This window comes from Chiloscyllium plagiosum, chromosome 30 (genome assembly GCF_004010195.1).
Source record: "Chiloscyllium plagiosum isolate BGI_BamShark_2017 chromosome 30, ASM401019v2, whole genome shotgun sequence".
NCBI lineage: Eukaryota > Metazoa > Chordata > Chondrichthyes > Orectolobiformes > Hemiscylliidae > Chiloscyllium > Chiloscyllium plagiosum.
In genome coordinates, this window is record NC_057739.1 from 37,654,666 (window position 1) to 37,679,538 (window position 24,873).

The window sequence follows — 24,873 nt, forward strand, 5'->3', positions numbered from 1 at the left end:
GGAGGGGGAGGCAAAGGTGAGATGGGGTGAGAGTGGCGAAGGAAACTAGGTAATGGAAGGTGAGTGCGAGGAGGTGAAAAAAAGAGGGACAACTTGAGAGGGAAGGTAGGAATAAACACACTAAGGGTTCGAAGGAGCAAATGAGAGACAGTTAGAGAAACAGAGCAAGTTGGGAAGATGGTTCCATTAGCAGGACAGACTAGGATGCAAGGGCACAGCCGCAAGCGTAAAGGGATGACCCTTTACAACTGAGATGAGGAGAAATTTGTCCAGCTCGAGAATGGTGAATCTATGGAATTCATAACCACAGAAGGCTGTGGAGGCCAGATCCCTGAGTATACTTAAGTCTTAAATAGATAGGTTCTTGATTGTTAAAGGGATCAAAGGTTACAGGGAGAAATTGGGAGAATGGGGTTGAGAAATTTATCAGCCATGATTGGTGGAGAAGAGTTGATAGGCTGAGTGGCCTAATTTTTGCTCCTATGTCTTACAGTCAAATTGAAGTGTGAGAGCTATCACAGTAAAGCATGCGAGAACTAGTGATCAAGAAAATGTGGGTGGGGGAAGAGAGAAGGAGGGAGGGGAGGGAGAGAGCGAGAGGGGGCGAGAGCGAGAGCGAAAACGGAGAACGACCAAAAGAACAAATGAAAAACTGACGGAATATAAACAGAAGTGCTGTGCGAAGTAACCCAATGAAGCAGTAACAACTGAGCACTCCACAACTTGATACAGTGCAAGAACAGGCAGTTTGTTCCATTAGAATTTGCCATGTTCTAATCAGAGCAGGTTAGCTGCATCCTCTCCATTTCTTGTCCTTTTTCATGCCTTCCAAACATGAATACTGGTGAGCATGCTACATACTTCACAAAGTAGTACTCAGGCATGAAAGACCACCTCAAATACCACTCTTTTCCCATATTCTCCCAATCTTCCTTGCAGGAAGAGAACTTTGCGTAGCTGCACACCAACACTGCCAGGATTAGTGATTCAAAGAAGAATAATGGTGCCCTGTTACTCCATTAGTATCAACAAATGTTTCTTCGACCCCAGATTGTGCTACAATTCGTTCAATTGTTACTAAAACGGCGTGGGTCATTTGTAGTATTTTAAACAGATCAGAAAACTTTCTTTAAAAACACCTTGCGTTTATGAAGCACATTGAAATGATCCCAGAACATCACAGGAACATAGTCAACCACTCAGACTCTTGAGTCTGTTCCACCATTTAATGAGATTATGGCTGGTCTGTGGCCTAATTCCATGAACCTGCCTTTGGCCCATATCACTTAATACCTGAGCTTAACAATAATTTAACTCAGATTTAAAATTAACAACTGGTCCAGCATCCACTGCCATTTGTGGAAGTGAGTTCCAAATATTTACTGTGTGTGAAAGTGCCTCTTAACATCTTTCCTTAACAGTCTGGCCCTAATCCTCAGAATATGCCCTCTAGGTCGAGAATCCCCAACCAATGGAAATAGTTTATCTTCATCATCCCAGTTTTTTTCCTTTTAAATATCTTAAAACTTCGATCAGATCACTCCTCAACTTTCAAAATTCTACATAATACAGATCTAACCTGTATTATCTCTCTGCGTAACTGAACCCTTGAAGTCAAAGTTTCATTCTTGCAAACCTGCATTGCACTCTTTCCTAGGCCAAAAGATCCTTCCTTTAGGTTTAGGGCGCAGATCTGCTCACAGTACTCCAAGTGAGGTCTAACCAGGCTTTGGTAGAACTGTAGCAAAACTTCTGCAACCTTGTACTCCTGTCCAACTCAATTATTTTCTGTACCTGTTGTGACATTTTAAAGATCTATGCCCCTGAACCGCCCCCCCCCCCCCCCCCCCCCCCGCCCCTCAAGTCTCTTTGGGTATCCATGGTATTTAACTTTATACCATCTAGAAATTACCTGATCTATCCTTTCTTGGTCCAAAACGGACAACATTACACTTGCTTATGTTGAATCTCTACAGTACAGATAGGGGTCTTTTGGCCCATCTGGTCTGCACTGACCCTCTGAAGAGCACTCCACCCAGTCCCACCACTACCCTATCACCCTAACACTGTATTTACTATGGCTAATTCACCCAACCTGCACACCCCCATACACTATGGACAACCGAGCACGGCCAATCCACCTGACCTGCACATCTTTAGATTGTGGGAGGAAACCAGAGCACCCAGAGGAAACCTACATAGACACGGGGGGGGGAATGCGCAAACTCCACACAGACAGTCATCCAAGGCTGGAATCAAACCTGGGTCCCAGGTGCTGTGAGGCAGAAATGCTAACCATTGAGCCACCGTGTTGCCCTTAGTCTATCAATATCCGTTATAACTGTTCTCGAAATAATTACCTACATTACTACAATGGAAGGAACACAGATGTTGTTCACAGCAAGCTCCCACAAGCAACAAATGATAATGGGATAGATATCATATTATGATGTTGTTTGAGTAATATACATGGGCCGAGACACTGGAAGAACTCCTTCAATCCAAAACACTTCTTTAGAATAGTCGCACAAAATAGTTTATTTTTACCTGAGACAGCTGTTCAATAGATCATCTAAAGAACAGCACCTCATTCAGTACAAAATTCTCCTCAGTACTGCACTGTCAACCTTGATTTTTGCTCCCGTCTTTGATGGGACATTTGAACTGATATTGCTTAAGTAGTAAAACAGTACTTCCTAAACCTTTTCAGATTGTGACCCCTATAATGAGGCTTGAAAATTGTTGAGACTCCCTTAGTTGGATGTACTGGAGAAGACCTTTGAGAACACTGTGTGGGGTTACAGACATGGTGTCAAGTAATTCAGCTCCTAACCTTATTAGAAACTTGGTTGAAACATGCGCAAAAATGCAGAACTCCAGAGGGGAGGTGAGCCTGACTGTATTTGACATAAAGGCTGCAATTGACCAAGTTTGGCATCAAGGAGCCCCAGCAAAACTCATGCCAATGCAAATCAAGCAAAATGCTTTGTTGCTTGGAGTCATACCTGGCAAAAAATAGATGATAGTTGCGGTTGTTTGAAGTCAGTCACCTGTACCCCAAGACATCAGTGCAGGAGTTAAGGGGAGTGTCCTGGACCCAACTATCATCAGTTGCTTCATCAGTGACCATCCCTCCATTATAAGGTCAAAAATGGTGGATGTTTGCCAGTGGCTGCACAATGTTCATTACCATTCACAATTCACCAGACACTGAAACAGTTCACGTCCAAATGCCACAAACCTGGCCAATGTCCAAACTGATAAGTGGTAAGCAACATTCATGCCACGCAAGTGCCAGGCAATGACCAATGCCAACAAAAGTGGATTTAAGATGATAAGGCATAGAAGCAGAAATCAGGCCATTCAGCCCATCAAGTCTGCTTCACCATTCAATCGTGGCTGATAAATTTCTCAACCAGATTCTCCCGCTTTCTCCTCGTAACCCTTGATAATCAAGAATCTCAGTTTTAAATATATTCAATGAACTGGCTCCACAGTCTTCCATGGAAATGAATTCCATGGAGTCACCACTCTCTAGCAGAAGTAGTTCCTCCTTATCTCCGTTCTAAGAGTATGTGCAAAACTGCACATAATACTCCAAATGTGGTGAGACCACAGCTTTATAAAGACTCAGAAGTACATCCTTGCTTTTATATTCAAGTCCTCTCAAAACAAGTGCCATCATTGCATTTGCCTTCCTAATTACTGACGCAACTTGCAAGTTTACCTTGAGAGAATCCTGGACTAGAACTCCCAAGTCTCTTTGCACTTCAGACATCTGAATTTTCTCTCCACTTAGAAAATAGTCCATTCCTCTATTCTTCCTACCAAAGTGCATGACCTCACACCTTCCCATGATGTGTTCCATCTGCCACTTCTTCACCCACTTTCCTAATCTGTCCAAATCCTTCTGCAGCCTGCCTGCCTCAATGCTCCCTGTCCGCTATCTTTGTATCAACTGCAAACTTAGCCAAAATGCCCACAGCTTCTTCATCTACATAGTTAGTGTATAAAGTGAAAAGTTGCGGCCCCAACACAGCCTTGCAGAACACCATTTGTCACCAGCTGCCATTCTGAGGAGGACCCTTTTACTCTCACTCTCTGCTTTCTGCCAGACTGCCAAGCTTCTATCCATGCCTTGATATCCATACCTTGCCTCTGACACCATGGGTCCGTATCTTACTCAGGAGCCTCCTGGTGCAGCACCTTGTCAAAGGCCTTCTTGAAGTACAGGTAGATAACATCCTTGATCTAGCATGCTCGTTACTTCCTCAAAGATTTAACTATACCCCCTTGACATTCAATGGCAATCCCTCACTACTGGAATCCTGAGGGTTACCACTGACCAGAAACTGAACTAACTATTAATAAACTACAAGAGCAGGCCAGAGGGTAGGAATTCTGCAGCAAGTAACTCATCTCCCAACTCAAAACTTGACTACCATCTACAGGGCACAAGTCAAGGGTGATTGAATACTCAATCGCATGGCTGAATGCAGTTCCAACAACATTTAAGCAACCTGACACATCCAGACAAAGTAGTTTGCCTGGCTGGCATCACAAAAATTTACACCCTCCATCACTGATACCCAGTAGCTGCAATTTGCAACATCTACAAGATGCACTGGAGAATACCTGGTAGGTAGCAACAAGGGATGGCCAATAAATGCTGACCCAGTCATCAAAACACTCATCCCCAAAATGAATTTAAAAGGAGTAAAACGCGATTCCCAAGCCTGACAGTATAGTGATTCAAGTGTTACTGATATTTTTCGAAAGAACATACAATGTTTTGTCATCAACTGAATTCAAACCTAGGTAAGGGAGACAAAATTCAGCTTATTCCACCATTTACTGCAGATTATATCTGGGTGAAAGTGCACAGGATAAAGGGAAACAGACTTGTTTAACTTAACCTGAGATTGTTATAAATCACAGCAGGATGCAATTGCCAAAGTTCCTCTGATCTCATACAATACTCACACCTTTACGATGACTAGTGGGAGTTGACTAATCAATCAATTTGAGTGGTTCCCCTTTATGTTGGAGGATCAACTAGAGGTTTACCTTCAGTTACCTTGTCAATAATATTCAGTAATGCTGAAATCGATGGTCATGGAAAGCTTCTATCTTTTTGGTTCTGTCCACTCATTCCCTTGGAAAACCCAATAAAACTATCTTGCCAACACTACATTGCAGGGTTTAGTTAATGACTGAGATCATCACTGGAGAAAACAAAAAGTTCAAGTGGGTATGCATTTGGGGGGAAAAAAAGGCTTTGAAAACTACATTTCTCATGCCAATCTTCCCAGTCACCAGGTAACTTTCACATGAACAATATGATTGGCTAGCACGCTAGTTAGTCAGTGTCTACCTTCGGCTCTTTCACATACCTACCTCCTGTTAACCACTAATTGCACCATAAAAATGACAAATACAGAACAGAATGATCAATTCTACCATGTAAAAGTCCTGTTTATTTTGAAGCAATCTTAACTAATGCAACGCAATATATTTTGGATACATGGTTGTGTGGAAAATGAAAACCTGACTTCCTTTAAATGATCTTTTTGGTAGCTTTTTATTCCAATCCTTTTGTTCCATGCTCATACTGTAACAGTTATCCAATTAATTTAATTCCAGTTGTTTTCCATCCCTCCAAAGATGTGATGCATATGTAGATAGCAAATTGCATCCTTGGATTGACATTCATTTTGATACATAAGTATTTCCTACAAGTATTACAGTTTCTTTCTTCAAAATCAGAGCAGAATGTCAATCAAGGGAAGTGCAGACAACAACCTGCCAACTATGTGCTTGTGATTGAATTCAGTCTGGTTTACACATACTGGACCACTTTGATTCAGCTGCCTAGGAAGAACACATGCAAATTAATTTAAGGTGACTGTGAGTACAGTCCTGTCAAAACTCTTTCATGCCTCTGTTCAAACATCCCATTTTCTTGCTACTTATTTTGATAAGACTATTATATGAATATAATACTTATTCTAAGGCTGCTATATAGTTACAGATCTTAAAGCTGACACATCAGAACAAATGAAATAAAATACAACATTCAAGTCTCATAGCCCAGAAAATGAACGATTTTCTCAATTCCTATTACAGAGTTTGAGGAGAAGCTTTTAGCATTTTTCAATAGCTGTAGAAATGGAGCTATATCATTTGTGAAGAGACAGCTGTGGGACATAATAGGCCAAATGGCCTCCCTTTAGACTGAGGTTTCATTATATCTTTAATGTAGAGAGTTTCAAGGAGTCTAGCAGTGTAATTATATGGCTATTGAAACGAAGAAGGTATTAAGAGTGGCAACTAGATGTCTGGCTAAATAAGTAGGTATTTTGGATCGTCTCAGAGAATGTGGAGAAAAGGATGAATTTAGAGATGGAAAGCTGGAATATTGGGCCTAAAAAGCTGGATGGACAGCTACTGGCTGTTGGGCAGGAGTATGAGAGGTTGGAGTTGGAAGAAATGATCATCTATGGATGTTTGAAGGCCTGGAGGTGAACATACAGCTGGGAGAGATAACATCACGAGACACTTCAAAACAAAAGACGGAATATTTTACATCACAGCTAGAGAAAGAAGTACCCAATGCAAGTCAGCAGATATAAGAATTCTAGGTGAGCAAGGTAGCAAAAGGGCAGCAAGTTTATAGCTGTAGTTTGTAGACCATGGGGAATGGATTGTCAGCCATGAGACCATTGAACAGTCAAATCTGGTAGCACTTAAGAGTTCCAAATGATGGGTTCAGGTAGAATCAAGCAATGCTACTAAAATCGATAGCTTTTGCAATGGGGAAGATATGGAGTCAGAAGCTCAGTTTGGGATGGATAAGATGCTGAGATTGCAAATGTGGTTTACGAGAGATAACTGGAGGGGAGGGTCTGTTATTTGTGCAAGTTTGCAATGGAAATAGAGAATAATGGAAAAACGTTACAGCTCTTACAATCTATGGAATGCACCAAGTAAATAATCAACCCGAGAGTTCCAAAAGTGCAACTAGATCATGATAAATAGGTGACTGTCATAAAGGTCAACAAAAAGCGACAATGATCCCAACATCCTCATTTTCAATTAATTGATGGTGCAAATGTGAAAAAACATCATTATTTTTGGAGCTGAAAGTATCTGAAGAATGGTTATAAAATTCTTGCCTTCTGCCTAAACACAGCTGGTTATGGTGCAGAATACCAAAGAAAAAGGATATGGGTTAGAAAAGGGGCACATAGGTACTGTGACCAAGTCAGCAAATGTGTACAACAGGTCAAAACTTAGCAATGTAATTTTATCATATCATGCCTGGGGGGAAAACAAACTTAGATCTTTCATGTTTAAAATGCTAAACAAAAATCATAAAAGTTACCAACAAGCTGATACTGCTAACCTTTTAGTTGCTGTGTGCCAGGGAGTAAAACCAAGATCTTCTGGAGCACAATTACCTCAAAACAATGGGTCAATTGGAGATTCTGGTGGGCTTGTTGATAAAGGTGCATGGATTAGCAATCTGTTCTATTTGGGGCAGGAAAAGAAACGGGCCACAGGTTGATGCTGAAATCATATTTAGCTGCTTTATCAGCGTCCATGGAGGAAAGGATGAGAGGAAGGGAAAGAAAGAAAAACATCCTACCTGTAAATGCAGTTTTTCAATTATTTTTGGAAAACCCAAAATAAGCTCCCTTTTGTTTCGGACCTGCATCATTTACAAAATGGATTCGCTTTCTCGGGGGTGCATTTATACAATGAATTCATATATGATGCTCTTTAATATGAATCATGCTATTGTCAATAAGCACCATGAATGGTAAATACTTGACTCATACAATTCCATTATGGTCAGGCATGGATCTCATGACTGAGATTTTACAAATCAAATTTTTTGCCAGTCACCATATTGGTAAATTCAAATCAAGTAGTGATTAGAGACTGAATGCAAAAAAGTGGATCAAAATAAAATCAAAAACAAATACAGAGGTAGCTTGAGTACAATTGACCCTCATAAGTATAGAAAGTGTCCTTATTTGCCCAAAACCTTTGAGAATGATAAAGAACAAACAGAACCAAATCAAAAATGACTAGATTTGTTTCAAGGTACAGCCGTAGCCTTGACATTGCTTGACCTCCATTGCACTTATTAAATGCCTTGAATTGTAATTGGAGCTGCTCTGCATTGTGTGAGCCAAAAAAGACAAAGATATTCACTTTCAAGAACACAAATTTGTAGTTATAGCATACCTTAATACCCTCAATGTCCCACATTCACAGGCAATGACATATTCCCAAAGTACAGTTATTGTTGAATTGACAAGTCCCACAAATAGCAAGTGAGACCAATGGGCAGTTTTTGTCTCTTGGGTGCTGTAGCTTGAAGTAGGAATATTGGGCAGGAAACTGGGAGATTCCCTGCTCTTCTTTTATAATTTTCTACAGTCACCTCAACAGGGACTTCATTTTAATATTTCATCCAGAAGACAGAATTCCAACAATTCCGTACTCCTTGAATTGACCAGTGTCAAACGAGCTGCAATTATGGTTTGGGCCCACAATGGGCCTCAAGCAGAGTGTGTTGACAACTTAGTCAAACTGATGATTGTCTCAGTTAATACTCCTTTTGCCTTTGATACTTCAAGCAAGTTCAGATCCCTCTTCTGCTGTTCTACAATATCCTTCATCAGCTCAGTAATAGAATACTGCAGCTCTGCTCAACAGGACACAAAGAAAAGCCATCATTGCTCAACTAAACCCAAGCAACGTGATAGGAGGATGATTTACCTCACAGCTGGCTCACCATATTTAAGAGATGTGACTGGGCTGTTTGTCCTCTAAGTTTATGAGCATGAACACAGCAGGTGCTAAAGCAAGTCCTCCTTAAGTAGTGCTATATCACAACCTCCTATCAATTCAAAACGTCTACAGACAATCAGTGGCAGTGCTCTAGGCAGTGCTTCAATAAGTGGAACTACTGTCTTCCAGACAGAACTATTGGCTGCAATACCATTCCCTTTAATCAAAAACATCAATGCAAAATTTACTTCTCATGATGGTTGTCACCTAGATGAAGCTTTCCAATCATTTCATCAATTAAAAAAAAACTACAATATATAAAGCTATGAAAACTACATCTACACCTTCAGGAGATAATGTACAATATCAACCACCTTAATGAGGTTGTACATGAAGTAGGTCTAAAGACATAGTTGATTAAAAAACTTGCAATTTTCCATTTTAGCAAATTCAAATCCTCTGACAATTTACTTAGCAAATCTGCAATTGAAATTATTTCTTTGAGTATTCTGCCCAATTTTGGCCCCATGTTCTATGCCTGCAATCAACTAGGAGTACAGGTTCAGTCTTTACTCTTCATAAAAATCTGAGCGCTAGTTATTTAAAAGCTTACCTCAATCAAATCTGACAAAATTCCATTTACCTAAATAAACAGATTGTTCATCAGCTGAGAAACTGCATATTTATGCCCTAACCAATGATGTCCTATACCTGCTACCAGGTTACAAGATTTTAAAACACACAATACACTAGATATTAAAAAATTGGAACAATCGGTGCATACCTATTGATGCACATCTGAAACCCTTGGTAGAGATCAGCAAGTAACAAGCTTTTCAGGATAATAAAACATGGAGATAATTTTATACCAGATGTTTCCATTCAGCAACGTGACAGTGTTACAGCAGATGAAGCACTCTGCTGATAATGAGGTCACAACCCATAGATGGTTCATGGGGATTACATTTATGAACCACATAATAGCGGACTGCCTGTGTGAACAGCCACAATTCAACAATGGGCCTATTGTACATGAACATCCTACCCTTAAACAGTAATTTGAAATGGGGGTACATTAGCAATTAAGTACAATTCTCCCTATTTCTACTATTCACCAAAAACACCTCTTCATTTCGGTGAATTTTTAATGTTATCATACAGCAGCAGCTCCTTAGCACTGAGTGAAATAACCTCCAATTAAGAAGCTTGTTTTATTGTGAAGTGATGACCTGGTAGATCCAAGACTTGGTAAAAATTTATCAAGTTCAACCAGTATCACAAAAATTTCACAAATGTGTGGGGGCTGGAATTGTCAACCAGCTGGACAATGTTAAAAGAGGCACTCAGATGCTTATTGCTCAGGAAATCTTGAAAACCCCAATTTAACATGTGTCATGCCTATAATTATACCATGCAAGCTGACAAGTAACCATTGCATCCTATTTTGGAGAGCTACTTTAACAGATTGAACAAATTCACCATTTAATTGCGTGCGGTAGTTTGGGCCATGAGAAACGACCAGTTGTTTCTGACCAGCTCAAGCATGGAGCTTGCACATAAACTATTAAAATGACAAGATCAGAGACCCACAAATTGTCCTCCACAGGTGTTTAAAAACAAGGCTACAGAATAGCTTTAAAATACAGCACTACACGGCATTTGAGAGAAAGGAATGCCCATGAAATACACTTAGTGCAAAGTGCTCATAGGGGTTGTGGATGCACGGTTTATCACAAAAAGACAGATAAGCTACTGTGTAAGTGCAAGCGACAAAACTACATAAGATAATGCTAGGCAGAAGAAATTTCTCAGCATAAGACAAGAATCAGAATTTGTTGCTGCATAGTGGTAACTTTTTGAAAAAACAAGCTAAAGAAATGTCAGCAGGGGTATACAGCAATTAATTCAGTAAAATGAAACTAATCCCGTGGATACCATTATTAACGGCTAAGGATTATAGCAACACTATTGTTCCAAGCCTCTCATTTAAACTGCCTCGGGCAGGTCCCTGTGCAACGGATTTCAGTGTTCACTTATGCCAAGGACGAACAAGATTTTAAACTGCAAATTTAAAAAACAGCTCAGGAACATCTTGCAATCCAAAATAAGTTCCCTTGAACCAATCACAGCTATAATGACCAAGTTTATTTGCAAAGTGATCATTTTTTTCATACAAGCAGAAAGGCTATCTTAGGTGGGACAGATGCCATAGTTAGATACAATGCTGACTTTAGCAATAGCAATTAGGGGCAGGAGCACTACTACTCAATTCATTTGGGGTGCATTAAACAAGAGATAAATAGACAGAAATATCAACAGTCCCAACCCAAGAGCACCAAACAGATTTGACATGGGATTGTTAGTCTTGTAATGCTCAGATTCCTCATCAGGCAGGGTAGAAAAGAGCTTGGATTTGAGAAGAGGATGTGGAGTGACAAATACAAAAAGATAGCACACAGGAGTTTCTACCTGCGCACAAAATCCAACAACTCACCCCCTTAAGTAATAGTCTCAAAACTGCACGTTGGGGTGGAGATGCTATGAAAGGAGCAAGGAATTTATCGTGCATTTTTCTACATTGCCAACTACACCAGGAGGATATTTAAAAGTCAGCATCTTTTAGAAGCTTTTAAGGATTTAAAGGAAAATAATCATACAGCACCTGAGAAGCACAGCAACGTTACACAAAACCTCGGAGCTCCGAAGTACGAGAGGGGCACTTAAGGATTCCCTAACAGTAAAATCAGTACCAAGAGAGAAGAATCAAGCTCCTTCTTTCACCAATCATATTTTGTACATTTCAGTCAGCAGCATGCTGCAAAATATCCTGCATTAGAAGGCACCACAACTCTCCCCAGACATTTTCTTGCAGTTGGCTTGGAAATGAAATTCACAACCTCAGTAATGCAGCTTACAGACAGAATGCTTCAAAATTCAGATCAGAAAGAAAAAAAAAGTAGTACAATCTATGCAATTTCAACTAATTAACAGTAAAATGATTAAAAGGAAAATGGTGGGTCTAAATAATGTAACTGTTTCTAAGAGCAGGCACACGCTTTTGGCACAATGCACAGTGTGGTCAATTGGTCACCTCCTGTGTTATCAGATTCCAAGGATTGGGAGCGACATCAAATTTTTTTCCCTTACCCTCTACTTAACTTATCTTGTGGATCAACTTCTTCAGGTTTCACCATGTCACTGCCTGAACAATGAGCATCAATGGCTAAATGGATCACAATCTGTCGCAATCAAATCCAATCCTACTATTAACCTACCTTCACATTTTCAGTAGAAGGATATGAAAAGACAGTCAGGAACTGGAATCTTGACTGATATTCCCTGTCCTAACTGGGAAGGGCAGTGTTAATCTTAAAGTCAATTCTAGTGCTACTTAGATGACTTTCCCAGTCTATACGGCCTGTCAAAACGTAGTCACCAGTGGGGAGGAAGCTTCAGTTCAAATAACTTTTATACTGCAATTCAAATTACCTGGAAATTAATTGAGATTTAAATTTCAAAAAGATCAATTAATGACTCCTTCAATATGCACAGAATAAAGCATTTCATAAAACTGGACGTGAAAATGAATCATGTCAAATGGACAAGATTCCTGCATAGAAACTAAGTTACATTGTATTACTTGTAAAAACAATGCACAGTGTAGTTCAAATTCTTGAGTCAACAGTTAGTTTTTAAACAAACTAGATAGATACTTTCCATATTTACATCCTTTTGTTTTGGTCACACTTTTGTAATCCCATGTGTACATTTTAAAAATTTAATCTCTCAATTTGGGAATTAGCTAAGTCAAAGTCTAAATGACACTGGTGCAAACTTATTGGATCTGTGGTTCATCTCAGTGACGATCATGCTGCAGAAAGAAATTGTTAAAATGTGCCACGGAAGACCGTCAAGCTCTTGATGTAGAAGTTAATTAGAAATGGCTCCAATTCCAGCTTTTAGTTTTCAAGTTCCTTTTATCCTGCGCATGTTCACAACAGGGCTCTTCAGGAAGGTGGCTAGCATTTGGCCTCAGGGCACTGCAAGGCCATCTTAAATCACAGACAGACAATATCAACAGCCAGGAGATGGCACAAGTCACCAGCAGGCGTGGACCCCAGCAGCAACCACAAAAAAACCTCCACTTCAATAGCTCAGGAATCCGTTTCCCTGCCTTTTAAAGAGCTTGCAGTGCTGCTTTGACCCTGAAGGGCTTCTGTCCTTCACACAGACTACAAATGGCATTAAAGAGGCAGGGGGAGGGAGCATTTAACATAAAAGACTGGAGGAGGACAAGGAAAAAAAAAGGAGAGACTTGGCCACAGTCATAGGACAAGACCCTTTGAAAAGGAAGGTCAGGACCAACTACAGGTTCCACCTGCTATAGATGACAAAAGATCCTTCATGCTTTTTCATTTCAAAACAGAACTTTAATATTCAACAAGTTATTGATTCAGAGTCAATGAAACATGAAATACTATGGAGTTTAACCCATGTTTACAGTGCAGAGAATGGGGTCATTCAAAATATGTCCACACTTGCCTTTAGAAACATACCTGACTTAAGATTTTAATAGTTCAAAAAGATAATTATCATTGCTACCTAGATAAAACAAACAGCAGGCAAAGATTAAAATCTCAAGATGTGTAATTATTAAAAGCAAGATATTTGTGCACCATAAAATCAACTTGGAATTGATGGGTCCACTTTAAGACAACATGGAATTGTCCAAAGCACGGCAAACTACACACATATTAAATCTTTATGTCAAAGCCATTACGATCCTAATTCCTTATGGCCTGATCAGCTGATCACCGAATGAAATGTCTTGAACCAACACCATCAGGGGATTTCTGTGTCATATTCACTCCACCATTACATAGGTGAGTTGAACAGTCATACACAACAAGACCACTGAACTACAAATCTTCCAACAACCAAAAATATTAATGAAAAGTGATGAATGTACAGCTTCCAACAAGTTTTCCAATTCCCGCAATAAACTGGAATAACTTTCACCGAAATAGAAAAGGTTTACGAGAGCTCATAGGGTCACGTTATGATAGTTTGGATGAGGTAAATCTAGAAAAGTATTCCATTGCTTGGAAGTTAGTAACTAAAGGGCATAAATTTAAGATCACAAGAAAACGGATGAAGGGAGAGATTAGGTGAACTGGACTGCTATCAGGTAGAGCTGAAAATGTGTTGCTGGAAAAGCGCAGCAGGTCAGGCAGCATCCAAGGAACAGGAGAATCGGCGTTGCGGGCATAAGCCCTTCTTCTGCTATCAGGTAGAGCTTCAGAACACAATGTGCCACTATAAATAGATGAAAACAAAATTCAAAACTTTGATCAAGAAAAAAATGAAGTTTGCAGGGAAAAGAACAAAGAAATTGAACCAAATGTGGTACAGAGTTCCTCCACCTGTCTGTAAATTGGATTTTAACACAAATAAAATTTACATGTAACATCATTTGATCGGCCATTTTACAGACAGCCCTAACAAAAGTTGGGAAACAAACTACACAATGATAAAAAAAAACTCCCATCTACCAAACCACCACCCAGTATGTGGGCTCTTGTCCCCTTCTCTTTTAAAGTTGGAAACTTATACTCTTACTGCTCTACTGCTTTAGATGTCACATATGCATACTCTACAAGCTGTCAAATGTAAAAGGCATTTATTTGTATTTTTAAATGCAATGGTTCTTTTTGCTGCTAGATGATTAAGCCAAAACTACTGAGCTTGCAAAGCATTAACCTCTCAGCACAACTGCAGCAATGTGTGGGACTGTGGTGACAAAATGGCAAAGGAAGGAAAAGCATAATGGCTTCTGAAGGCATCAAATCCCAACCCAAGAAATATTTTCCAACATATCTGGAACTGCCGTAACGGAACAGCCCCCACCACTGCCATCTTTTTTCCACCAGTCAGATAAACAATGTTGTGCTCTGCTGCTGACTTATATCTGGCTAATGATCTGCATGTAGTTTGTTGCTGCATCAGCACTGTAGAGTCAACTGTGCATGTAAATAAGGCAGGTCGCACAACATGGACAGTCCATCCACTCCTCATCAGCATGTCTTAGAGATATTTCCAGTCACAGTTCTGCAACAGGAACATCACGGAACTTAGAGGACTGAGCTCAAGTCTGCAACTTTTTTCACAGAATATTCCTATTTTGGTTGTTTTGACTGGACCAGAACTCATCCTCATGCAGTACTGTTCCACATCGCAAATGTAAAATTCAGATCTGCAGGTTTACCAAGATACGCATGCATTGTAAATCACTGCATATAATAGTAGTGCTGGAAACATTCTGTATGATTGCTTGCTCTCTTGCCCATAGAAGCGTGAAAGCTGTGGACTACTAGCACAGTTGCAGTCTAGATTGATCAAGCAGGATTGCAAGGCTTTAACTGAGACTGGGAAGGAGATGATATACAGATACAGAAAGTGGAGGGTTTTGGAGGAGAGGGGGAGGATAGGGCTAGAAAAGTGAGAAGAAAAAGGAAATAAAATATTTCTCTATCCCACAAAGCCTGCTTTCTAAAAACCCCCTCTGAGAAGGCAACTCAAACGCCATTTGCAAAATGTCCAAGAAAAATGCATACCAAGTATTTTGTAGTAATCCTCCCAGGCTTTGGAATAATCCATCTGACCAGTTTGGCCACCATTCTGATCTGTGGGCAGGTTTAAGAAAATTACATTTCACAAACTAATAAAATATATCATAGGTTAAAAAAAAGGTCAGATCTTTTGCAAGCCACCTCAGTACTCCAAATAGATTCAGAACAGACTGATCTGATTCAGAGTAGGGATGACTAATTAGCAAGTGCTACTCATTAATGCTTGTTCAGGATTCAGAAGTACAACCAAATTTGGCTTGCAGACAACTCAGATTGCACACCGGCCAAATAAATTACGTTTGAATCTTACTTCAATTTGCAGTCTTCTGATTGCAAGGGAAAACTTCTCTCAATGGAAGTATTAATTTCTTGTGCTAATGACATGACAATATGTAACTGATGCACTTTCCACAATTTCTACAAGTATGTTCCTCATGAAACTTGGCAGCAGATCGTTCATGAGAGCTTCCAATCTTAGCCCCAAAGGAAGTGAGTAAGATCAAGCAGTCCCTAACTGGCAAAAATTAATTTCATCAGCAGCACCAGCAAACGCCTGCAGTCTAGAAGACAAGACTCTTCACCCTTACAAACTCTATCATCTTCCAATCATTCCTCAGTAGTAGTGTGCTGGTGTAAGGATGGGAGACAGAAGTCACTTTTTTCTCTATTCTATTCACAAAATAGTTAACTGTTGTCCTTGATCATATTAGAAGGTGCTGTAATGTCTGAGCAGATTCCAGTTGACACTTTCAGAGGTTTCACCTTACAGTCCAGACACATGCACATGCTCTGTTTGATCTCTTTGCTTCTCAAATGCTACAATGCGGTTAGGCAATCCGCTCAATGTGCTGCATGAAACATTGAAGTACTGCAAATGTTGCTACAAAGCTGCTTTTGAATATTGCAGATGGGACACTGAAATAAAAGATCATGAATTTTGAGGTGGTGGAGAGGGGAGAAGAGAGAACAGAGGCTGCAATCTGCAGGATTACATTCAAAATTGATCAAAAGTAACAACAGAAAGAACAAGTTATGGTCCTATATAGTATATGCAAGTGCAGGGGTACACTGAAAACATACTCTCATGGCAAGAGGTTCTTCAAGGTGATTCACATGATTATAGAACAGCAGATCAGAGAAATGGTAAAGCACACAGTCAATTTGAATAGAACATAACTAACATATCCAACAAAGATAGAAAAGCAACTAAAGAATTCCCCACATCTTCAGAGGATTACTTTGCGAGTGTTGTTGCGGAACATAGGTTGAGGTACAACTGACCTCAATTTTGGGAACACTGAGGGAAATACTGCTACAAATTGATTCTCCATTACCCAAGGAAGTTCAATACATCACGAAGTAGCAAAGATCACCAATCTGTAATGCAACACTCATACCTATATCAAAGCTGAGTAACAGACCTTCTATTCCAAAGATATTCTTTCTATACTTCAGAAACACTTAATTGGCTGTAAAGTGCTTTACATTTTAAGGCACTTTCATAAACACAAATCATTCTTATCCTTCTTCCCAATATCACAGGCTGTTCACATCAAAGTGCTTAAAGGGCAAATGCACTTTTGAACAGTTTCGCAAATGGAAGAACTTGCATTTCGCAGCAAACGTCAAGTATGGAAATTGGTTACAGAGGTTAGTAACTATTAGAGTGAGTGAATAACATACTTTAATAAAAAGTTAGAAAATTCTGCAACTGGCAACACAGGACAAGTCTTGAAAAAACTAAATCTACATTTAATGCAAGGTTCCACGTCAAGCTTGAAATAAATGAATGAATGGCTCATTTTGAAAATACACACACTAGCGGAGATGCAAACTAGCATTTGTGCATGTTATTGAACTCCAAATGATCTTCGTGTGATATGATTTATTTGAATCAGGATTTATGGAGAAAACAAAGAGTAAGAGCAACACATTTAAACCTCTCAAGTACAGCTCAGCAAATACAAGTTCGGAACCGAACCCCATGTAGTTCGCTTTGCACTTGGCGCTTTCTGAAGTCCTTGAGCCTATGTCCTCTGCAGTTCCATGTGGGCAACATCTAATTTGTTAACATATGCATAAACTCAATTGTGCAGTTCAGAGACCATGTCATCCATCAGCCCAGAAACACATGATCTGATTGGTAAACTACTTATCACACACTCTTTAAGCATCTAATTGAGTTAGTTACGGAATAGAACTGGAAAAAAAAAGATTGTGGGCAGTTCCCATCACTTAACTACAGCATTACTACCTCTGTACCAGAGGAGCCTGGTTTAAGTACCACTTTCCCCAGGGGAATGTTGTAAATATGTCTGAACAGGGTGACTAAAAATACCTAAACCACTCTGGCAGGGTTCTTATGGTGCCAGTGGTTGTATGCCTACTTCTGCACCAGAAGGTACAGGTTCAAGTCCCACTTGCCCTGGAAGTGAGCTATAAGAGTTGCAAACAACTCGACTGAAAATAATTAAACCACTTCGGCCACAAGTGAATTCTTATTCCTTTCCAACGAAAGGGATTGCAATTTAACAAGCAAATAAAACAGTGTTCATTTGAGATTCTTTTCAAATGAATGATAATTTCATCAGGTCTGTTCTATCTGGTTAACAAGTTACTGTCACTGATCACCATTTAGCAGCAGATCACAAAAAGGAACACTCTACAAAAGTTGACGGATAAAAATGAATAGAATATCATATATGCAGTAAGATAACAATACTTCCAAAGTCTTACCTCATGATTCAAACTCAAACTTGACAATAATTTTAATTGTTTTTCACATAATATCTTAAAATAGACACCATACAACACAACAGCCAAGATACAGTTTCGTATCACTGATACTTTACATATAACATTGTACATAACTGCACAGAATAAACACTCATTGACTGGAACTGTTCAAATGTTTCAGCGAAGGATATTTGATAATTGCCCATTTTTGTGATTAGCCCCATTGTCACACAGACCTGGGCACAGAAATTCCCTTTACACTAACGCAACAACAAGCATCATCTCTCAATCTCAGAAGACCATCTCCTTTACTTTAATGCTGAAATTCCAATTCCTATCCCAAAGGTTATTAGCCATCGTGCTGGACAATTCTGTGCTGTGGACTTGCGCACTAAAATAAATGTAAAAATAGCAGACACAGGAAATCTACTAAAAAGAGTGGAAATATGCAGCAGACCATGATCATCTATCTCATATTTAGCATACTGTAGACAGACGCCTTGTGAAAAACAGAAATCAGCAGTTCTTAACAGGACTGAACAAAACTATAGCTCTCAAAGATTAGAATGGAAAGAGAGCATGATATCCCAGCAGAAATGTTGTTGGGATTACCTCCAAACTTACAGCCACCTTTAGCAGTTTGACAAATAGAAGACTTTCAACTCAAATGGTCCACTCATAACGAAGTGTCAGATGGGAGGACAGTTTGAGAACACACACAATATCTTGCACTTATTAGGTTTGGAGTTTATCAGAAGTGACATTGATTCTGGAACTGCACATGTAATAGCTGAAAAGTGCTAAGCACAGAAAATGGAAAGAACTTGAAAAATTTATCTATATAAATACACACCTGAATTTTGTTGCGAGTTTTGCCCCATTGTTGGTTGCTGTTGTTGGTTAGGCTGCTGGTAAAACTGGGAGATGTAAGCTGACCAGGCTGCTGTACCCAAATGCTGTGCAGCTTTACCTAGACACACACACAGTGTCACAGTAACTATCACTGTCTAATTTTGGTAGGCTTTACTTATGTGATAATATTAATGCTTACAATCAAGTTCAAAGTTTTAAAGGTCTAATTTTGAATCATGCAAACACAACTCTACATCCACTTACCAAACACAACTGTATCTGAAGGAATTAAAATCCAAGTACATCATTGATTATTACCAGTGATACTGGAATTGGTCCTCTTTCTACTGAATTAGCCTTCAAAGAAAAGATCACCAACAAGACCAGTATTCACCTCTCAATATATTTATTTAGTTACAGGAAGCTTTTGTAAAAGCATTAGTGATAAATAAACTGGACAAAAAAATGAACCAGATAACAACCTTCAAAAAATTTTATTCAAATATATGCACAGCTTAAGGAAAAGGGTAGAGAAGAGTTAATATTTCATACCTCGCAGTATACAAAGATGGCTGAGTGGTAAGAGAAACTGAAACATTGTGTAACATATCCTCCACTTAAAAAGTACACTCAGTGAAGTGGTTCTAAGTGGGCAGGAGTTGTTTTCTGTTTACGCAATGGAATTAACAGGGAGATGGGAGAAGATCTCAAGTCAAGTGTACAAATTGAGAGCAGAGTTAAGAAGCTGGGGCTGCCCAGGTTAAAACAGTCTTTCTGCAGAACAAAAATTAACCTAACCACTTCAGAAGAGATTACATTAAATTTTGTTCAGGAATCTATATCAAAACAAAGTATGCTGCTGCATCTGCTGATTTGAAACATACAATATTCATCCATAGACCTTTTGTTAGTACCATTTTGTCCCGTACTTTTCATCACCCTTTACTCATCAATTTTATTCATATGCGATTCACTACACTACTCACACTCTGCAGTTTAAAAAGTAGTGAGATAATAACAGACAATTCAGGACAAACTATAAGAGGGTTAAAATAAAATCAGAAATTGAAAATAGATGATTAAACATGATAATCATTTGAAAGAAAGGATGCAGTCAAGTTTTGGGTGCCGGTCTTCTGACAACCACTTTGAGGTTTCAAATCCAAAATGTTAACTTCCCTCAGTTATTAGTGGATTACTGTGCTCACAGAAGTTGAAGAAAATGCTGATTATTAAGGAGAAGTAATATTTAAATAGGCTGGAGAACAGTGTTCTGCTGATACATTTTAACTACTACTACTGAACACCATGGGAACATTAGCTTAAAAGCAAATTATAGTAATAGGATAGAGAAATTATATACATGTTAGGACGAATTAGGACGAACAGGCTCAAAAAGGAAATGACAATAAAATGAGTTACATGATATCGTGCTAAGATACTTAATTTACAGTAAGTGGACATTTTTATGTATAGTATACTGTAACTTTTCAGTATACAGAGGAACCTTGATTATCCGGCATTCGATTATCTGGCAAGATTGCAAGGTCCTGATGTTCAGCTCAATTATATTACCCAGCATTCAATAATCCGAATATCAGGTTATCTGGCAAGACTGCAAGGTCCCGATGCTTGGCTAAACTATTCCATCCAGCATTCGATTATCCGGAATTCGACTAACTGAAAGAAATACTGCCCGCCCTTCGAATAATCGAGATTCCTCTGTAGTAACACATTTGCATAGCCTATTTATATTCTACGGTGGGATTGCTCAGCACCAAATATCTGGTGGTGATAACTGACAAAAATAAGAGCTGCAAAAATTTGAGCATGCAAAGGACATAAAAATATAACATGTTTAATGAGAGTGGGCATGGCCTGCAAGCAAGAATATTTTAGCAGTAATGAAACAGAAGGGAAAGCAACAGTGAAAATCTAAAATACTACTTAAACTGCAGCAGTCTTACAAGATAGATGGCCTGGCTTTTGGTGGTGATAGTGATGCTGTTCATACAATTACAATGTTACAGTCAATGAAACAAACATAATATGGAATGAACATTATAATGTATTATCTTGGCACTGCAGCATTTAAACCCTCATATTTAATTAGAAAATAGCGTATTACCATCTCCACCTTAAGTAAATGAAACAATGGGCTTGGATTCCTAAATTTGTGATAGGCTATTTTGTAATAAGAGTAACATTAATTAACTGTAACTGTAAGAAATGATGGAAAACTCATTACTTTGAAACTTAAGGTATGGTGGTTGTGGCGCTAAATTCTGCGGGACTTTTCCCTTAATTGGTTGCAGGTTTTTCTCCATCAGGAGATAATGTTGCTGCACTGCTGAATGATAGGATGCAATGCTGACTGGATGGAGTAGGTTTGATGGGAATTCTCTGCCCATCTCAAATGCAGGGTGCTGTATTGTTTAACTGTCAGGTCAAGTAACAATCCTGGACATCTAGATGTAACAATCCTGCTCAATCTAGAATAGAGCAGCCAAGATTCCTTATAAGTGTAAAACAATGTGGAAAGAGATCTTGGCGGAGAGAATGTGCAAATCACTAGGATTGCTATAATCATGTCAGAAGTCACATGACACCAGGTTATAGTCCAACAGGTTTATTTGAAATCAAGCTTTCAGAGCACTACTCCTTCATCAGGTGAAGTGGCACTTCCAAACCAGTACCTTCACATCATTGCTAGAATAATGGTACAAACACTTTAAACTTTTCTACAACATAAATTGTTACAATTGTTAGGTTTGTTTCAACTAGTCTAAGCTGCTACAGCTGGGACAGAACGAAAATAAAAACAATTAAATTGGAAAAAAGTTGTAAATAATTTAAATAAATTTGACTGTGGTTAGGACTGGCTGAAATAGATGCCGGAGATGGATTACAGAAGCAGGTTTTGCACTTAGAGGAAATGTGTGGAGGGGAACTTAACGTGTTGAAATGTGTGGATAGAAAAACACTGCTTTGTCTCTTGAATTTCAATATCCTTGTACACATTTCAAGAAGGGTGATGAAAAGTCACTGCTGTCTAGGTCTTTAGCAAACCACTAGATTAAACTTAACAGAACTAATACTACAATGAGTTGGTAAAGGGCCAAAGGACAATAAGAAAACACAGCTGCTGTTAGATATAAACAAATCACTCACTTGGATCCTGCTGTCCTTGTTGCTGCCAAGGTTGGTACGTACTTCCCCATCCCTGTGTCATAAAAGCTTGTGGTGGGCCACTACGTTTGAAATAAATGAGCAAAACATTTAGCAAGGTGGATATGCAACAGGATATCATGAATTTAATATTGGTCCTGGTATGTGCTAATCACCTAGTGATGAGTAGGGGGGGCGGCGACGCGTGGTTGGGAGCAAAGGATGGGAAAACTAAGGTCTTGATTCTAAGGCAACACTGCAAGGTAAGATAATTATTACTTGCGAAGGCCTTCGATGTAGGCATGGGTTTATGCATGAACCAGGCAGACCTGCAATACCCCAGGAGCAATTTACTAATTAGCAAGCCTGGCTCATGACCAAGACTTGGAAGGGCAAGTTGCAAAATGTTGGTTTTCCTAATCAGACAAACAGTGGCAGAGTTACCAGTAATGTAACTCCAGTGAGCGGCCTTTTAAATAGCTAAACTGTGCACACATGGGGTCCAGGCTAACCTTGACCTGCATTTTGACAGCGGGATATACTTGTATGGTCAGAGTCAGAGTCCATCCATTAGGGGGAAGGAAAGAAAGTGGAGCCAAGGATTGAACCAGATGTGATCTCATTGAAATGAGGAAGTAAATGTGGGTTGAATGGCCTACTTCTGTTCCTATGTCATGGGATTATTATTGAAGGATTTTTCAATAGCTTAATCAGAGATTCAAAACTTGGTGAGGCATGCATATATTTATCAGAAATTCTGACCAAAAAACTCAAAGCTTTGAAATAAGGTAGGTAGAAACCACACATTGTTGAAACTTCGCAATGCCCCTCCACTCACATAAGTGAAGGCAATTGTCCCAGCTTAAAATGAAATTACTGCAGAATTATGTTGCTTACTTTTGATGGTGTCCAGGTGGTCCTTGACTATAAGGGCTTGTGTTAAACCCTCCAGGGCCACCAGGTCCTGGACCCTGAAAGTGCACAAAAAGGAAGTGTTTAAGAAAGAGAAAGAACTTTTAAGTGAAGAATTATTTCATTTTGAGTTGTAATGTGAGAACAGCAAACAATTTGGTCACAAGGAAGTTCCATAAGCAAAAATTATATTAGCGACAAGATCATTTGTTTTAGATACAAGTGATCAGGTTACTGGGAGAACTGCTCTGCTGTTTACTGAAACATAATGCGAGACCTTTTATGAGAGACTCAGTCTTTATTCAATAGCTCATCTGTGAGATGGTACAATACTCACTTCTTTGCAGAAGTCTCAGCAGAGGTTGTGTTCAAATCTATGAAGTTGGGTCTGAACATACTTCCTTCTGCATCAGATAGGAGTGTGATATCACTCAGCCAAGGCTGACAGTTATGAACTCAGAGTCCTTCAAATTGTTTACTGCAAGCACCATTGTTTAAAAAAAAACTTTCATTTTTAAAAATTTTAATCTCTATTCGATAAACAATCAAAATTCTTAATGATTAGCACAGACCAGAAATTTTGATAACTCTTTCAACCAACCATCCCAGTTATGAGTCAGTGGCTTCTTCTGAGCTGCAACATTTTAGGATTCTATGAACTTGAGGAATGAGTTATTTTGAAAGATAACAGGCCCTGCACAACGCAGAGGGAACACTCAAAAAGAAGGGGATTGAGAAAGTACATGACTCTGATATTAAAACTTTCTCATAGGGGTAAATAAATCAACAGATGTTAATATGTCATCATGCAGCAGCATTGACATGTATCTGCAGTGGAGCTTTATTGAAGGCTAAAAAAAGTCTGGAACAAAACTAAACTGTGAAGCATAGATTGAGATGAAAGAAATGGAAAACAGCAGTCAAAAAATGGAATAAAATCTCACCCCATTGATTTTTTCTTCTATTAACTGTCGAGCATGCTCAATCTGTTGTAGAGCTCCACGGATAATGAATATTCGAATATTAGGATCAGAATTTGGTGGTGGATTTCTCTGTAGTTCTACATGTGCTCCTGTTTGCTGGTTGATGCTTTTGATCGTCTCTCCCCCTGAAGAATGAGATGGAAATATTAAAGTGCCCTTAGAACAGAGTTAACAATACATTTCATACCAAAATACAACTCATCAACAATAAAAAAAAAACTTAACTTAGTTATAGACCGATTACAGATTATTGTCTAGTAATTCTGCAGTAATATCGGGTATTCACAAACTAGTTGAAAACATAACCTAACATGAACCACCCCTGAAACAAATGCAGATGCTAAAACATTTACGTTAGCGATTTGCTTCTTACATTAGTGAAACATGTTAAAAAAATAGCTAAGACAACAGAACAGAAGCATAGGCCAAGACAACAATCAAAATTAATGACTTCAGTTCCACTGAAAATTAATTGGTCATAGAGTTGAGTTGTACTACAGCCTGACTAAAATCAAACTAGTCTGCACATGTGAAACTATGGTTTTTAATGTCAATCGGGAAAGTTTTCAGCCTCATACCTCTGATATACTAGAAAGGGTAAAGGGTATTTACAAAGATAAAGAGACTACATTCATAACCCATTGTTACATGTGACCATTGGTCAGGCATACAGCCTTGACCCTGGTGACATGATCTCCAAAGGACCATAAGACAATTCTTCAAATGCACGTATGTGCACTACCACTCCCAAAAGCAAGTAAAATCCCTGAAATACAAAGCTCAAATGAGGA

At 39.0% G+C, this 24,873-nt stretch overlaps 1 protein-coding gene across 4 annotated transcripts in view; it reads right to left on the bottom strand.

The window, feature by feature from the left end:
• Positions 1–13,931: 13,931 nt before the first annotated feature.
• The window catches only part of LOC122564926 (far upstream element-binding protein 3-like), an 87,436-nt gene continuing 76,494 nt past the window's right edge, over positions 13,932–24,873 (bottom strand). For 2 of the 4 annotated variants that reach the window (XM_043720416.1, XM_043720414.1), the window contains 6 exons: positions 24,044–24,207; positions 23,085–23,158; positions 22,191–22,270; positions 19,021–19,137; positions 15,417–15,485; positions 13,932–14,118 (listed from right to left, as the gene is read on the bottom strand). In XM_043720416.1, the coding sequence (XP_043576351.1) occupies positions 13,967–14,118; positions 15,417–15,485; positions 19,021–19,137; positions 22,191–22,270; positions 23,085–23,158; positions 24,044–24,207 (656 nt within the window). In that variant the 3' untranslated portion in view covers positions 13,932–13,966. Of the gene's footprint in view, positions 14,119–15,416; positions 15,486–18,460; positions 18,559–19,020; positions 19,138–22,190; positions 22,271–23,084; positions 23,159–24,043; positions 24,208–24,873 lie in introns of those variants that run through there. The other 2 variants (XM_043720418.1, XM_043720417.1) reach the window with 2 other exon arrangements.